This window comes from Vollenhovia emeryi, unplaced genomic scaffold (assembly GCF_000949405.1).
Source record: "Vollenhovia emeryi isolate VEMERY1.0 unplaced genomic scaffold, V.emery_V1.0 DF939132.1, whole genome shotgun sequence".
In the NCBI taxonomy this organism is placed as follows: domain Eukaryota; kingdom Metazoa; phylum Arthropoda; class Insecta; order Hymenoptera; family Formicidae; genus Vollenhovia; species Vollenhovia emeryi.
The window spans coordinates 2,668,315-2,684,862 of record NW_011967234.1 but is presented as its reverse complement, the minus strand read 5'-3'; the positions used below and the strand labels follow the sequence as shown (position 1 = coordinate 2,684,862).

Genomic DNA, 16,548 nt, shown 5'->3' with positions numbered 1-16,548 from the left:
AAATCAATATTATTTCTCCACATAAAAATATTCTCAACTATGTGTTAAAATTCAATCTAATAATTATTATGTTGTTAATTAAAAATTGCATTTCGATTCGATTCGACCTCAAAATTCTTGATTAGCACATCTCTATTTAACATCGACTGAGAGTCGAGGAATATTCACCTGAGTCAAAAAGAGCCATCGCTCGCGACATTACGAAGAAACTTGTACTCGACTATCGAACGATCAGGCGGATCATATCGCGATATTCACGCTACACGGTATTTGCGTCATTCCCGTCAAGGATTCCTTTAAGTAGCGCGCGTGGGACTTTTGCCCGTACGTACGTACAAGCGTGCATTAACAATAAACGCGGTAAACGATTGTCTATTACCTCGTAAATTGTTGACACTAACGATGTGGGTCAATGCCGTTGTTGCATCCGGAAGGCTATTATTAATCGCCTTTTTTTTCGACACCGCGAACGTTTTGTTTCAAACGCGACCTACCCCAACTGTACACTTCGATTCGTTGAAAAGCATTTCTCAGCGGTCGCACGTGAATCATAATTCTAATTGCAAATCGTGATGACTATTTGACCTCTCGTATTTTTTCATAATTATGGCGCGTTATCTGACCGATATCTAAATTGCATTTTCGCTGGATACACTCCACTGATTTCAATCATCCGTTCGCCACGGGGGAATTATGTAATTATTACTTCACGATACTGAACTTTCGTGCGTGCGAATGACAACGTACGGATCACACAGCTCGCGAGCGTTTCAATTCGATATCTCTCACAAATACCTAATCGAATAAATAATAGCCTTCGAGACTGATCATTATGATACGCCGTGAGTAATGCGATACACGCGATATTAAATCAGCACGAGTAGCCCGTACAGGAAACCCATACAGGAAACGCAAGATTAACTTGCCCACGCGATTTCTTTTCCGTTCGAGAAAAAATTGTTTCCTTCATCTCTGCGAACTAAAGAGAAACGTACAGTTCGAGGTTTCAAATTTAAATTACCTTCTTCAATCTTAGCACTCAATCTCTATTCAGATCGTGACTTGCGACGAATGTGTCACGCTGTTCGCGCGCGCACCCGGGAATTGAGACAAAACCCACATTTCTCAATGTTGAGGCGCCCAATTAAAGCCCGACAATCTCGCGATCGCGAGCTCCCGGCTTTCACTGATACGCGGCGATACCGTGCACCGATACGTATCTAAGGTCGAAGTGGCTCCTTAGGCGCGGCCTTATCACCCGTGGAAACAAGCCCCCGCCAGTCAGTCAGCCAAGTGCTCCGAGAGCGCGATGACAATGTCGCATTTACGTTGGGAATAATCGCCGCTGGCTCGTGTCATCGTACTTGCCGCGTGACGCAATAAGTCTGAAAGTGATAAGCAGACGGTACGCAGTGCACGCGATTGATCGGCGTGTTAATCGATCTGTCTTGGCCGCGGGAGAGATTAATCACGCCGCTCTCTCGTCGCGCGATTTCGAGCTTTCGCTCCGTCGCGCGGCCACGATACGGCTCTCTCAGTGTGTCCGATAACACCTTCCGAGAAGTCTCGAGCGCGAGAGGCGCGTGAGCGAGACGAAGGGCCGGATGAAGGCTCGCAGTCGAATCTCGGCCGCGCCGGAAGAAGTTGGACTGCTCGTTTCGTTCCTTTTGTTGCCGCCTATCGTAATTGAATAATACGTTTCGCGAAATCGCGCGTGTTCTCGGTGTCTTTGTGGCACCTATCGTTGCGCAGTCGATTTATCTCGCCGTCGCGTCGTGTGAGATTAATCGTCGCCGCCTCTCTCGTTGTAGGCGATTTCGAACTTTCGCCCGATCGCGTATTTAAGGCGACGCACGTGCCCGACGCTGTTTCAATGTCGATCGAAAGCAGTGATTCTATACAATGGTGATTCACGCACTAACGTGACAAGTATGTACGGTGGGGCATGAAAGGTAACTCCTCGATTATCCGAATTTGTCGAACGCGCGACAGCAATCGGGAAAATAACGAGAATTTTCACAGTAGCAACCTGCCCCTGGTAGCACAATGTACTGGCCAGTATTTCCCGATGTAAAGTCAATATTGGCCATGAAATAAATGCAAATATCGCACGGTAATAACTATATAATATTAGATTTATACATATAGAAAATGCATTTGCCAATATTTAGCAATACAACATGATTATTGGCCCAATATTGGTTATATTGGAAATGTATTGGCCAGTGGTTCCCAATTTTAAAATCAATATTGACTATTAAATAAGTGCAAGTATTGCACAATAATAATTACACAATATTAAATTTATATAGGAAACGCATTTACAAATATTGAGCAATATAATATGATTATTGGCCGAATATTGGTTATATTGGAAATGCATTGGCCGATATTTAACAATATTGGTCTAACATTGTATCAAGCATATAGTTGAATCAAGAAATATTTTCTTGACTCAACAGTTTTGTTTCTCAGTGTACTGTGAATGAAACACCAGACAAAATCTCAGTCACGCTACGCTCTTTTACGAATCGTATACGTCTACATTATTGTACTGTTTAAAAATATTATATTTACTTTTTATCTTCGCAAAACTCTTTCAATAGGAGGATGTCTAATCTTAGAACAACTCACTTATTTATAAAAAAACAACTGATTCACGTTTAATAACGAACGATTTGATTTCACTTTAAATCACCCGCAATGAGTCAGATGTGATGAATCAGAAAATCATCGAGCGAGAGCAACGAATATTATCTCATTAAATTAAAAGCGCAAAACATACTCATCCGATATTAGTAACTGATCTTGCTCTCTGTGAAAAAAGCCATTGTTTCCAATCTCGCAGTCGGGAAGCACGTCGCGATCTAAGTGCGACTCCGAGCTGCTTCGTAACAAATCGACACATCTCGTTGAGAAACTGTTGCTCCTTAACTCTGTCTCGACGTATTTGTCGAAACATAAATCTATATCGGGAAAAATGCCATGTCTCTTTCTCACTTTCTCGTATCCCACGTCATGTCGATGCAACAATGTTACGGTTTCGTAACATTTGAATTTCTTTTCACGCGAGACAACGCCTCGTGTCGCGAATAAATACGTTGTTTTCATGTCACACATTGTTGCACCGGAAGGAAGTCGGCCCACGCCGGCTCCGCGCTTCAATAACAGCAACATGGCTCGCATGACTCGCCTCACCATTTCGCGTGCACGAGATCGTTTTCCTCCGACGGTGCCGCAAGAACGAGCGCAAATGTGGGTAAAATACATATCCCGAAATTCTCAAATACTGAAATTAACCATCTCCGATCCAAATTATCTCCCACAAGTCAGCGAAAATCAAGTATCTCGTCCTCGATTTAATTTAATCGATAGATCTATTGTGGATCAATATTTAAATCCTATTTCTAATAATATTCGTATAACCCTAATGGCACAGTGCATTGGCCGATATTGTTCAACGTAAAACCAATATTGGCCATGGAATAAATGTAAATACTGCACGATAATAGTTATATAACATTAGATTTACATTGGAAGTGCAGTGGCCAATATTTAACAATGCAATAAGAATAACAGACATATTGGCTAAATAAGAGAAGGCGTCCATCTTACAATATTGGACCAATATTGGGAATACTAGATTTACATTATTTCCCAATATTGCGCCAATATGTTGTACTACTAGGGAATTTCTATTGGGTGGATTTATGGGGAGCGTGGCATGACTCGAAATATATTATTTGTTAACTGCAACCACTGATTTAAATACTTGGAAAACTGCTCTTATCACAAAGGATTATGTGAAATCTACTTTGGACTTTATTTATGTTAGGCATAAAATCATCAACGCCACGAGCGCACTTAAAAATATTATATTATTGCTGAGACCGAGTCCACCCCCACTCTGTTGCAAATTACATCTAATTTTACTGTCCACTTGCAATTTCCTTATTTTTCTCGCTTATCATCTCGTCTCACGCGAATCTTCTCGTCGTTAAAAATAACAGTCATTGTTTGTATCGGCAATACGCGGTGTAATCGTTGATTATAGGAAACAACGTCGTGTCAGAAACGCAAGTGTTTTCACGCGAGAAGCGCGACGGACACGAAAGCGGAAGATAAATCGCGCTATCGTCCGTTTACGTGTCCGCAGAAGAACCGCGATAAATCGTGATCGTTGATCCGTAGAATTAGAATCTTGGGGGAGTCACAGCGCGCGCGAACTGTGCACCGTAGCGATTATACCAGCGCCGAATGGAAAGTCCGTCGGCTCGATTCCACGTAGCCGGGGGCTTATTCGAGGAAGTGCGTGAGTAATCGTGCCGTCATTCAGTCGCCGATTCTATGGGAAATAATCGCACACCTCCGCGCAAAAGAAGCGATCGTTCTAAGTACAAACTACGTCACGAAGCCGCGAGAGGAGGAGATAGCGTCGAATCGCGATGATGTAATCGCGATAAAAATCGCGATTCAAGGCATCTCGTACAATACTTCACGTCACGTTGAATGATTTAAACTCCGGCGTTTTTCATCATTACGCGTCATATGCGCAAAGCGCAACTCGTCGCGGCCATAACGGAAGTCCCGATTGTTTACTCGCTTCTCTTATTGTTCGCTTCAGTTCTATGGACAGATCGTGCTACTTGAAATATTCTGTTATAATGTGCTTGATATAATATATTACGAGTAAAACGTTGGACGAAAGCGGAAGTGATAAGCGCGACTACGACTACGATTGCTGGTCTCTAAATAACTTTCATTCCTCAAAGTTGTCGGTCACATCATTTACATAATTAGATTAAATATCTGGCCTCCGATAAGAGAGCGTACGTTTTTCTCGCCGGGCAGATAAATGATAGTGCATGTAGGAAGTAGCAGCGAAAAATTATAAAAACAAGCGTCGAATTCACGTCACGGAGCTGTTTGCGGTTGATCGGACGATTAGTACGTCAGCGATATCACAGAAAGCTGCTTCTCATCGTAGAAACACTATTCTCATTTTCATTACGCGTTTCTGCGAAATTTCGTATTAGTATTTATAATTATATGCCACTCGCGTAAATGACCGACGCGGGAGTCGCGAAAGAATTCGTTCAAAGAATTCATTGTTCACGTTACACGTTTGTTACTCTCCAATACCGGATAGTGTAAAAAGTCGTTTGCATATTGAAAAATTTTCCTGTTTAAGATCATCTTTAAATACTCCGTAGCCAATAAAATGTTCCATACAGCAACTTTAGATAAATTCAAGACGGTCTTGAATACAAGATCTGACTATGAATACCGGCCTAAGTCTCGCAGTAAATTCCACCCTCTCGGTCGAATTGAGTTTGATACAGGACTGTTTAGAAACGTGACTCACCCTTCGCCTTCGCTGGGCTTCAGGGGTAAACGAGCTCCGAGTTCAATCGCGGACGCCAAGAAAGTCACGTACAAGTCCGCGGCGCCTTTCCATAATTTTTTCCTGCAATTACAATTGAATACGTTTGCTGCGCTTGCTTGCTAGCGGTATAATTTATTTAATTACCATTAATTACCGATGCAGCCTCTAAAAAATAAAACTGATCCGCTCTTTGTTCTGATTTTAGAGCGTGATTTGTTCAATTTTCTCTATTTTTTCCTTCGCAAAGTTAACTAGCTCGGTTTTTTAGAAGCTTATGCATGTATTATATTGAAAAATTCTCCTGTTTACGCTTCGCATATAAGGAAGGAAGCGGCGGATGACGTACGTTATCAGTATCGAGGACGGTGAAACTGCAGAAGTGAGGATTATAAGAAATTGATGCGACCGACCTGAATATATCGAGGAGCTTTTGAGTGCGATTGCGATCGAACATGTCTTCCACGTTGAGATTGTCAATCTTCAGGTGCACCTCGTACTTGGTCAGATTCTCTCTCTCGAGCACGTTCATGTCGAGCACTTTGTAACGGGTTTCGTAGGTGTGTTTGTTCAACCCCACGATCTCCAGCTGAAACAATCTCACTTAAGCGTTTGTCAACCGCGAACTGATGGTATAGCGATTGTGTATCACCTGAAAATACTTTTGATCCTTGGGCGCGACGCCGTATAGAAAACCATGATGATCCTTCTTGCTGTAGGTGTAATGTATCCATGACGGGAGATCGGGGGCGTTCAGCAAGGAGGGTTGATACGAAAATTGATCGGAGTGCCCTGAAATAAAATGGCACGGTATAAGTAGAGGCGTTCACGTCGAAAAATGGCAGAATAATTATTTATAAAAAAATTATATAAGAAAGATATAAAATCTGTAATGGAAAAATGTGCAGAGAAAAAAAGATGAAAAAATTGCGAAAGAGAAACTTGAAAAACTGAGAACAGAAATGCCGGATAATAAATGATGAGAAACAGGATTGAAACGGCAGATAAAATAAAATGAACGATACAACAGCTCTCAATGCTCGTATAGAAAAAGGCAAAACAAATGATGGTAAGATAAAATAAAATACACATTTTTCTCGGTGAATAAAACTGATCGAGTGTCCGAAACATATGAATGCGTGATCTAAAATCTCTATGAACTCCGGGATCCTTTCACTTCTCCCGAAGTGATCGATCGACCCAAGTTTGAGGAATACGAAATAATTTTTTTTCCGCGTGCATGTGGAAGGAATTTCTCATCTAATCCGAGAGACGTTATATTTCTCGCGAGACAGGCGATATAACTTCAATGACTCGTTTCGTGTATCGTTAAAATTGTCTGAAGGCGCTGAATTAGAAAGTACCGTGGTATGCGACAATATTGGCCGTAAGGTCAGCGCAACGTTTACGACGGTCCAACGAGTAATTGCTATTCGCCGCGAGTTGCGAATGACGTACGAAGACATACTTTAATTTCGTATTGTGAAATGGGTTAACGGGTATCTACGTAGGATAATTATAGCCTGACATTATGTCTTATTTTAGAATTTCATTAGGTTGGGCTTTCGCTCCGAGACAATGTACTGGTTTGGAAATAATGATAATAAGTTGAATACCTATTGTAACGTTACAAGAATTTTATTCTACGCGGAATGTTTCCTTCCAGGATCGCAATAGTTTCAATGCAAAAAGTAATTTTGCCTCTATCTAAGATTTAATATAATAGATATCTCGTTTAACTTTTTTCGTTAGTTACAAATCAAAAAATATAATTAGAATATAAAATATAGTTCAATAAACGTCGCATAATTAACAATTGTGAGCACTTTCATAGACAAATGGGAGGACTTTCAATCTTTTCAACTATTTCGTCCCTCTGATTTGATTTCGATAATAATGTACATAAGCTGAGAACAATGATACATCCCTTAAGCATAATTTATTGGCGCAATGTTGGGAAATAATGTAAATCTAGTATTCCCTGTGTTGGCCCAATATTGTCAAATGGACGTCTTCTCTTATTTAGCCGATACGTCTATTTAACAACATAGGTCTAATATTATATCAATATTAGATCAATATTCTTATTGCGTTGTTAAATATTGGCCAGTGCACTTCCAACACAAATCTAATATTAATGATATGTAATTTTTAAACGACCTACACTGGCCAATATTTTCATTTAAAAAGACGGGACCGAAACGTTGCAGTGTTTTTCTTTTAAATAAAAACACTAGCTAGGTCGTTTAAAAATTACATATCATTGGTTTTCAACTACTGGCGATATTAAATCTATTTGTAAATCTAATATTATTAAACGTTTATTCCAATATTGGCTTTACGTTGGACAATATCGGCCAATGCATTTCTAATATAACCAACATTGGACCAATATTTAGCCAATGCACTGTGCTACTAGGGATAATACAATCCGACATTTTTCTTTTGTTCCCTGAGTCTTTCTTTTACTTATTTCTTCTTGTATATCGAGTTTACTGATATCCAATAATTACTGGAAATATTAAAGTATTTCTGTCGAGAAAAATTAGATAGATCAAGTATATTCTCTTACCATCTGCGCTCCAATCGAAAGTCTCGGGTCTGATGGGAATGACAAAGACCTCTGTCATTAGAATACTCTCGGCGGTGACGAAGGCCACCAATGTCGACAGTAATATTATCGGATGCATGATCGTATACTGGACAGTGTCAGCGCTGACAATGAAAAGGTCGATTGGTGATGACATCAAGATCACGATAAGAGCTCTTAGCGTTTTCGAACGATCGAAATAGAATGAATAAACGTGATTCTTACGATTCTTACGATAAGAGTGCCAATGAATGGCCCTATTGAATCTATACTCGCGGTTCTGTGTTTGTATAAAATAATATGGCAAGATTTCATAGAGTCTGAAAAATGCCCAGCAAGTAAGATTCGATATAAGTTAGAAAAAGTTCGTTAAAAATTGTACATGTATTATGTTACATAGGTAAAAATATTCCTTGGGAATAAAGCAGTAGTAATTTTAATTGTTATGTGTTAATAAGTTAAAGCAATTCCTTACTAAAAATATACATCTACTTGTCATTTAGCGGTTTGTTTGATAATTTTTGTTAAAACTTAAATGTTAACGTAATCCTGAATTACAAAACAAAGAAATCGACATCAGATGGAAAATGCGCACGTTCTTTATGTTCGAAGTCATTTTTTTTTTGCGAAATATAATTTCTTCAAAATCACGTTTATTCGAAAACGCTATCGAACGCTCTTAAAAATAATACACAGATGACGCGACTTTTACTTACGAAGAACCGGACGCGCGACTAATGCGTTTTGTCGATCGAGATTTTCAGCGAAACTCGTACACGATGTCCGTTCGTGTCAACACCGTATACGCGTCGCGTGACTCACGTGTTAGTATCTAGTATAAAAATCACGAAGCAGCCCCCGACTTTGCCATTATTGCACCCGGCGACACGTGGGACGACGCGCGTTGCACGTGAGAGAAGTACGCGGTGTCCCCGATCGGAGCACTTCCTGGATCGATTGTTCCCGATAGTTTTTCCAGGGATACAGCATTAGTATTAGTCAGGCGCGACGTTGAGGATTTTTCTTCTCCGCCACGCAAGCTCCAGTTTTTCTGCAACGAGTCGCGACAGCGATATTGGTTAGAAAATTGCTGACATATTTTCTCTTTCTTTCGCAGCGGTTATTCCCTTAGCTCATTATCGCGTTGCCGTGCCAATACATTTTAATTAAGATGCTAGGAAAGATGCTACACGCGTTCAATTTTCCGAAAGAAGACAATATCAAAATAAAATCAATAATTCGTATTCTCCTCTATCGAATTAAAAGGATTGACTTACTACATTGAGACAAGAGTAACTTGTATAAATGTAAGTTTATATATTCTTGCGTTTGGAATAAATTTTCCCTCCATCTTACAACGCCCCAAGTTGGCACCACGATACTCGACAAAAGACGATACATACTATCATTTTATTCTAGATTTTAGAATTGTCCTTTTAAGATTACAATTTTCCTTTGTCTATAATAAATATGATTGGCGCTATATCGATCCTATTTTATGACATTATACATTGAAGTGTAATTGAATCCGGAAATTTTTTCTGTGGGTGCGCGCACGAGCTAACAATGAATTTGCCACTAAACAGATTTCACTCCAAAGGCAATGAATTCATGATGGAACCAACACATGGCTATTAGTTTATCAGTCCGTTATCTCATATTAGGAGGCTTCCTCATAATAGACGATTCTCCTCTACTTAAGATATTCTCTATCTCGCGAGTCTTATCTGCTTCTGTAACAATTAAGGCCTGGCATCACGAAATCGAAGCCACGTATCTCCGTGAAATCGGTCGGGCACCGCGCGAACGGCAGCTCCGCGAGTGACAACCCCAGGAAGTTACCCCGGGCGTTCGCGCGGCTCGATATTTTCGGCGAGCCGCCCGAATTTCCCGGCGGGGTCACGGAAATCGATCGTTACGCAAGCCCGGATACCTCGTGGTCGGTCGCGCGACGAAGCGCTGGACGAAGGCGCACCTGGTGCGCGACTTCCTCGACGGACTCGAGCCGCGGCTCTGGAAATCCGGCGACGCGACTCCCCGGCCTGGCGCTACCTCGTCGCCGACGTCGCCGTCGCTGCTCGGTCGCCCCGCGTCCCCGTCGCGCGCGTGCGTCGCACCACGCACGCTCGCACGCACGCACGTGTCGGAGGCTTGCGTAGCCAAGGACCGTCTGCCGCGACGCGGTGGATGGACGACACCGCCGGGTCAATGCGATGCACAGTGAAACGAGAACCGCGACGCGGTCAAAGCCCGCACGCGGCTTCAGCTCGCGCGTGCAAAGTCGCGTAGAGTCGTGCGATAGTAAGCTGGCGGACGACGTACGGGATAGCACGCCCGGATCGACGACGTCGAGGAAAAAAAAAGAAGAGATGCGAGAGGACCGAGGCGAGACGGAGCACCAGGCGCCCGCGCGGCTCCCTGTTCACATGCGCGGTTGGCGTCGCTTCCGACTGCACACACACCGCCTCCAGGACCGTACCCCTAGTAGCACAGTGCATTGGTTAAACATTGGCTAAACATTGGCCCAATGTCGGTTATATTAGAAATTTATTGGCCGATTTTGTCCAACGTACATGCAATATTGGAATAAATGTAAATGTTGCACAATAATGATTATATAATAGTAGATTCATGCTGGAAATACGTTGGCCAATATTTAACAATGTAATGAGAATATTAGACCGATATTAGATCACATTTCTAAATAGACATATTGGCTAAATAAGAGAAGACGTCCATCTCACAATATTGGACCAATACAGGGAATACTATAGATTTACATTATTTCCCAATATTGCGCCAATATATTGTGCTACTAGGATACGCTCCGCCTTTCGAAATTTCTCAAACCTGCCTTTCTCGAGGTGCAATCCTGCTTAACATCCCACAATATCTGACGCATATTCGTCGGATGTTTAGTATTAATTGAAATTTATTTATTTAAAATCAATTAGAAATTAAAGAGGCCGTTTATTTATTTATTCGATCGAGGCTGAAATGTTTTTTGCTCGCACGGGTTATACATTATTTAGACATTATTTGGAAGGACATCATGTTTTTCGGGTATTATTTAAATTGAAATAAATTAATATCTAGACGGGAAAGAAAAATCGCGCTGTGATGAAATATATTTAATATACAGTAGTCTCCGTTTCTTTCTTTCTTTCTCTTCGCTCGGAAACGTTTGAAGAGTTTGCAGTCGCGGACACTTGAGCGACACGAAGAGTCGCGTTAAAAAAAAAAAAGAAAGATAAGTTACAGGCTTGCATCAGACTCCGTTTCTTAATGCAACGATATTTTTATGCCTCGCAGAAACAAACGCCACGTAACGGCGCTGTTTGCTCCTATTTTTATCGTTATCTCCGAACTATAATAAATCTCAATTTACGACCGCGCCGTCGTTATTTATTTCTTTTTTGTGTATTAAGAATCGCGCGCGATTTATCTCGCGGCAACATTCGCGCGCGCGGATGATAATGACGTTCGCTGATGCGGCCAATCAGGTTCCCAGCAAACGTAATCGCATTCATTGACGCAACTATTATTATTATGGCCTTTCACACATTACGATGACACACTTTTACTGAAACTTCCGTCCCGCTCATTATCACGACGCCCTGCTGATGCGAGATAAGTTTTTTATAGCCGGTCGAGAAACGGCTAACCGTCAACAGGGAATCCAGCTGAACGAAAATTCCCAACTGAACGAGCCTACGTCTCGTTATGTTAATTCACACCTCGCGTCCTTCCCAGAAAAGCCATAATTTGGACCTCTTAAAATCGCGCTGACGATCTTAGAAAAAGATTGCCGCGCGATCGAGCATTCAGAGGCGTTTCCCATTTTCTCGGAGTTTTATAAGATGGTTTTTACATGCAAAATTAAATGTTGCCTTTAAACGAGAAATATGATAATTAGGCCCGGGAGCGAGTACGTAAGAAATATGTTAATTTCGAATGAATGAGCATTAAATTGCCTTTTGTGGGCACTGTTCCGAGAAATAATTTGTCAAAATTGCACAGATTTTGACACGGTTGTCTCATAAGGAATATCATCGAGAAACGCAAGTCCATTGGTAGTCAATAAAATCTGGACTCGTCTTCAGGTATCTCTCAAGATAAAACGAAGCGCAATAACACGAAATATCTTGTTTTCGAGAACATTCTCAAGTAAACACATTTGTTGTTTAGAGATTCAGAAAGATTCGCTGGACATTACTTACTCCTACATGTTTATTATTTACTCCTACATGTTTATTATTTAAAACCGAACAACTCAGAAGCTGCTGGTGGAAAAAAAGAATAGCAAAAAAAAACACGATACTTGCAAAAGTGTAGAGTATCTCGTATTAGATACCTGTCTCATAATAGAGGACTTTCCTCTATATTTATATTAATAAAAACGTAACGAGCGACGTTAAAAAAGTTGAATATTACATTCAATTACTTAGCGTTCTAACTTAAATAAAATGAAAGCTTAATTATAAATTGTCCCCGTCGCATTTTTCCGCACGCCACAGAAAAGTCGCCGCGACGAGGAAAGACGCGCTCTTACATCCGCGTTCGCGTCGCGGTAAACCGAGAAGATCGAAACTAGGAAGAGGACGCCCGACCGTTTCCCAGTTTAAGATAGTACGCGTTTCGTCGCGGTTACAAATCCTTCCCCGGCCGGAATCCTCGGGCGAAACGTTAGAATCGTGACGCGCCTTCTAGAGAAAAACAAAAAACAACGTTCCCTTCCCAGCGCGACTTTACTCGCGGACGCGGTGCGGCGCATCAAACGCACTATCGCGTATCCGGGATGACGTTTCCGGACGTCACGGGATTCGCGATTCAAGGTTCTCTCCGGAGAAAATGGCGAGGCGCGCTCCAAGTTTGCCCGGTGAGTAAATCGCGGCGATCCCCGCGGTCCTGGCGTCGGGGGATTTTCCTGGCGAGGACCGAGAGGGGCCGGGGAGGGACGCAACGTGTGTTTCACCGATAACGCCGATCGCCGCTCGCGCGTGAAAGCCCCGGCCCCGCGTCCTGTCATCCTCTGCCCGCGGGCCAGAAATGCCAGTATCGATCCCGGTCGATTGGTCCATTGATATTTGTCGCCGACCGATATTGCGACACAATTGGCGACGGCACGAGCGACCTCGGCACGTGGTGCGCATGACTTCGATAATTTTTTTTCCTCTTTTTCGGAGAGCGACTTTAATTGCTATTGAAAAAAGTGCATCGATAAAACTGTCCTCATTTGTGATCGCCAAAGTTGTCGCGTATCTGCGTTCTCGGCTTTCTCTCGGCTACTTTTTGCAACGTTCGTTCTCTCGGCTGCGTTTTTGCGGTATTCATACATCAATTGCGATTATCTCACGATTACGACTTTGTCACTCTCGCCCGTCGACGGGGTCGAAACCGTCCATTTTCGAAAGTGTTCTCGCTGGGTTAAAGCCTCATTCGTGTCTAGAAACATTTCGTTTTACATAAGCAAATCGAAACGCCTGGAAGATTTGTCGACGGCGTACGATTGTACAACGCGCAATGTACAATCGATCAACTCGTACAAATTTTTGGAATGTATCAATCGTCTACGAAACAGAGTGTTCCTAGACGCTTAAAGCCTGATCTACAACGTGCTTCCTGCGTCTAGAGATATTTTATATGAACAAATCGAAACGCTTAAGAAATTTGTCGACAATGTACGATTATGCAATGTATAATATACAATTTACCAATATTGACTATTGTTACGGATCCGTCCCTCTGTCGAGTTGTGTTATTCAGTCCTCTTTATGTCTGGGACCATATGGAGACTCACTGATACTATTTACACAGTTGAAAAATTTGTGTTAAATTTAACAGATATCACATATGTCCCAAACAATCCACGTAAATGTTTGTGTTAATTTAACATAATATGGATATGTTAAATGATAACGCTAATACTCTGTTGATATTTTAACGCAAAATCAATGCAAATCTCAAAATAATTTGAAATCAATTTTGTGTAAAGTTAACATATTTTTAACGACAAAATGAATTTTAAGAAATGCAATTTTTACATTTCACAGATGTAATAAGTCAAATGACGGTTCGAAATCACTCACTTATGTTACATAGAATAAAATCAACATTGTATTCTGTAAATTTTAACAGCTAAATCTCGTTACTAATAATATAGAACATATGCATTGTGTCAGATTAGAAAATAAGTGCACATTGTGTTGTTTTAACATTTCTTTTCAGTATTTTAATAATTTTACATTCGAGAGAGAGAGGCCAATTAACACAAGAGCAATGTGTTAAAGATTTAACACAAAAATTTTAACCGGCATTATTTTTAACAAGAAAACACAAATTTTCCAACCGCATAGCACAAGATAGAAGGATGACTCCGAAGTCACGTGGTGTGCTGATTTCCTAAGATTTTGCCTTATGTTTTATTCGGTGTAAACGAGTTTCGCCGAAGAAGACCCGAAGAAGGGTCGGTTTCTTGTTAAAGAGCAATTCTGACCTTTATCGCGTGAGAACCGAGCTCCGTTCATTTTGTGGCTCGCGCTGGCACTTTCTACGTACAATTGATCAGCCCGCACAAATTTTTTAAACGCATTCATTGGCCGCAAAATAGAGCGTTTCTAGACGCAAGGAGCACATTGTAGATCAGGCTTAAGAGAGTCGAATTAGAAACTTGTTTACTAATAAGAGATAAACGCCCGGCCGGCTGCTTTGTCCGCGCGTCGCCGTTATTCAGACGCCGTTGGCTCCTTTTTTTTCTGTCCGGCAGCGATCATCTCAATGCCCAGCGGTCTCTTTTTGCTCGCCGGCTCGCCGGAGAGCGGAGAGAAAAGCCGCGGGCGACGCGGACGCGGACGCGCACGCACGACGCACGCCCGCGCCAGCGACACGCGCGCGATAGGCACGGCACTGCCTATTGACGTCCGCGGTAGGCGTGGCCTCCGCGTGTTGGCCGATAGAGGGATATATTTACCGCGCTCGCGACTTTTCTCTCTCGACGCGACGCGACGCAGCGCAACGTAACGCGACACGCACGGCCGCTCTTTCTCACCCGCGCCCCGCGCGCGCGCGCGCGCGCGACAATGCGCACGTACTCGCGGCGCGGGGGATGACTTTGCGCTCCTCATCCTCCCGTCGAGTTATCTGCGTTGTCCGATCTCACGCGCAACGGCGCGCTGCGCTTTCCCCGGAAAGGTGCGAGAACCGCGGCAGCGAGGGAGAAGAGAGGACGGTAGCCGCCGTAGCGGTGACAGAAGGAGAGTGACGTAGCGGCGAGAGGGAGCGAGCGAGAGCGAGGAGGCCGCTAGTAGTGTGCGAGTGCGTGCGGCCGACGACGTGCGCGGCCGCCGTCGATCGTCGCGCGGCCGCGAGTGCGCTGCCAGTGTCGCCCCGTCGTCGTCGGACTCCGTTCGGTGCAGTGTGCCAGTGCGGTGCGGTGCGACCGAGAGAGCGTCGCCGCGGATCCCGCTAGTCGTCGCGCAGCCGTCGGGTGACCAGAGACTCCCCCCGGAGACCCCGGCAGTGCCGGCCAGACGGAACAGCGGCGACACCGAGGCCCCCCGAGTCTACCGAGCGAGGCGAGAGAATGGCGGGCAACGGCGTCCCGGTCCTCCTCATCACCGCGAACGTCGGCAGCATCTTCGAAGAGGTACGTGCGCGCGCGAGCCAGCCGACACGCGAGGCGCGGCCGGCCGCGAGCGTGCCTGATCGATCGATCGCGCTCGTCGATTTCGTGCGATTATTTATCCACGCGACACACGACCTACTTGCCGCCGCCGCCGCCGCCGCCACCGACGACGACGATGACGACGCTCCGCTCTCCTCTCCTCTCTCTTTCTCGCTTTACCTGCCGGATTTTTCGTACGCTCGCGCGTACGCGCAACGCGACTCGCACACGTGCCAAGGCGTACACGCCGATCGGCTCTCGTTTTAGGCGATTCGATCGTCGAGACCGCGAGAAAGTTCGCTCCGCGACGAAATTTAAAGGCCGACCGGCCTCGCGAGAAACTCGACTCTTTCTGTCTCTCTCTCTCTCTCTCGGGCTCCACGTGTTTTAATTATGCGCGTATTTCGTTTCGACACGAGCCCCGACGTTCCACGATGTTCTCGGGCCGAGAGAGGCTCACGTGCGGACCTCGGTGGAGTATACGACCTTGGTGTTGTCGGTTTCGCTCGCAGGTTTCGGCACTCGGTGTCATCACTTCGACGTTGTCCAAAATACATCCTACGTATACCCCGCGCTCCGAAATACCCGCGCGCGGGCGTCGAATCGGCGCGCGCGCGCGCGCGGCGCCGCGCGTCTCGATTTTCCTTTCCGAAAATTTCCAGATTTTCCGGGCGGGAAGTCAAGTTTCGGGGCCGCGGCTCCCCCCGCGTTTCCTTCCGCCCTCGTATGTCGTTTTCCCGTCGTCGAAACCGTCGCGCACGCGATCGACGCTCTATGATCATTTCTCCCGCGAAATCGACGATGATGCGGTACCGCGAAACGTAATCGTTAACGGCATTACGTAACTCGAAAAAGTTTGCGAGAAATACGTTCGCAAGCTCGCTCTCTCTCTCTCTCTCTCTCTCTCTCTCT

General features: G+C 44.0%; 2 protein-coding genes across 8 annotated transcripts in view; one reads left to right on the top strand and one right to left on the bottom strand.

The window, feature by feature from the left end:
- The window catches only part of LOC105568060 (epsilon-sarcoglycan), a 29,446-nt gene extending 13,164 nt beyond the window's left edge, over positions 1-16,282 (bottom strand). The window contains exons 1-6 of one of the 7 annotated variants that reach the window (XM_012023428.1): positions 16,123-16,282; positions 8,690-9,024; positions 7,956-8,098; positions 6,036-6,175; positions 5,797-5,972; positions 5,366-5,467 (exon numbers count right to left, since the gene is read on the bottom strand). In XM_012023428.1, the coding sequence (XP_011878818.1) occupies positions 5,366-5,467; positions 5,797-5,972; positions 6,036-6,175; positions 7,956-8,073 (536 nt within the window). In that variant the 5' untranslated portion in view covers positions 8,074-8,098; positions 8,690-9,024; positions 16,123-16,282. Of the gene's footprint in view, positions 1-5,365; positions 5,468-5,796; positions 5,973-6,035; positions 6,176-7,955; positions 8,099-8,689; positions 9,025-9,906; positions 10,891-13,687; positions 13,956-14,469; positions 14,698-16,122 lie in introns of those variants that run through there. The other 6 variants (XM_012023424.1, XM_012023427.1, XM_012023430.1 and 3 more) reach the window with 6 other exon arrangements.
- LOC105568062 overlaps positions 15,381-16,548 on the top strand; it is a 10,916-nt gene continuing 9,748 nt past the window's right edge. Inside the window, exon 1 of the mRNA XM_012023432.1 lies at positions 15,381-15,618. Coding sequence (XP_011878822.1) covers positions 15,556-15,618 — 63 coding nt within the window. The 5' untranslated portion in view covers positions 15,381-15,555. The remainder of the gene's footprint in view (positions 15,619-16,548) is intronic.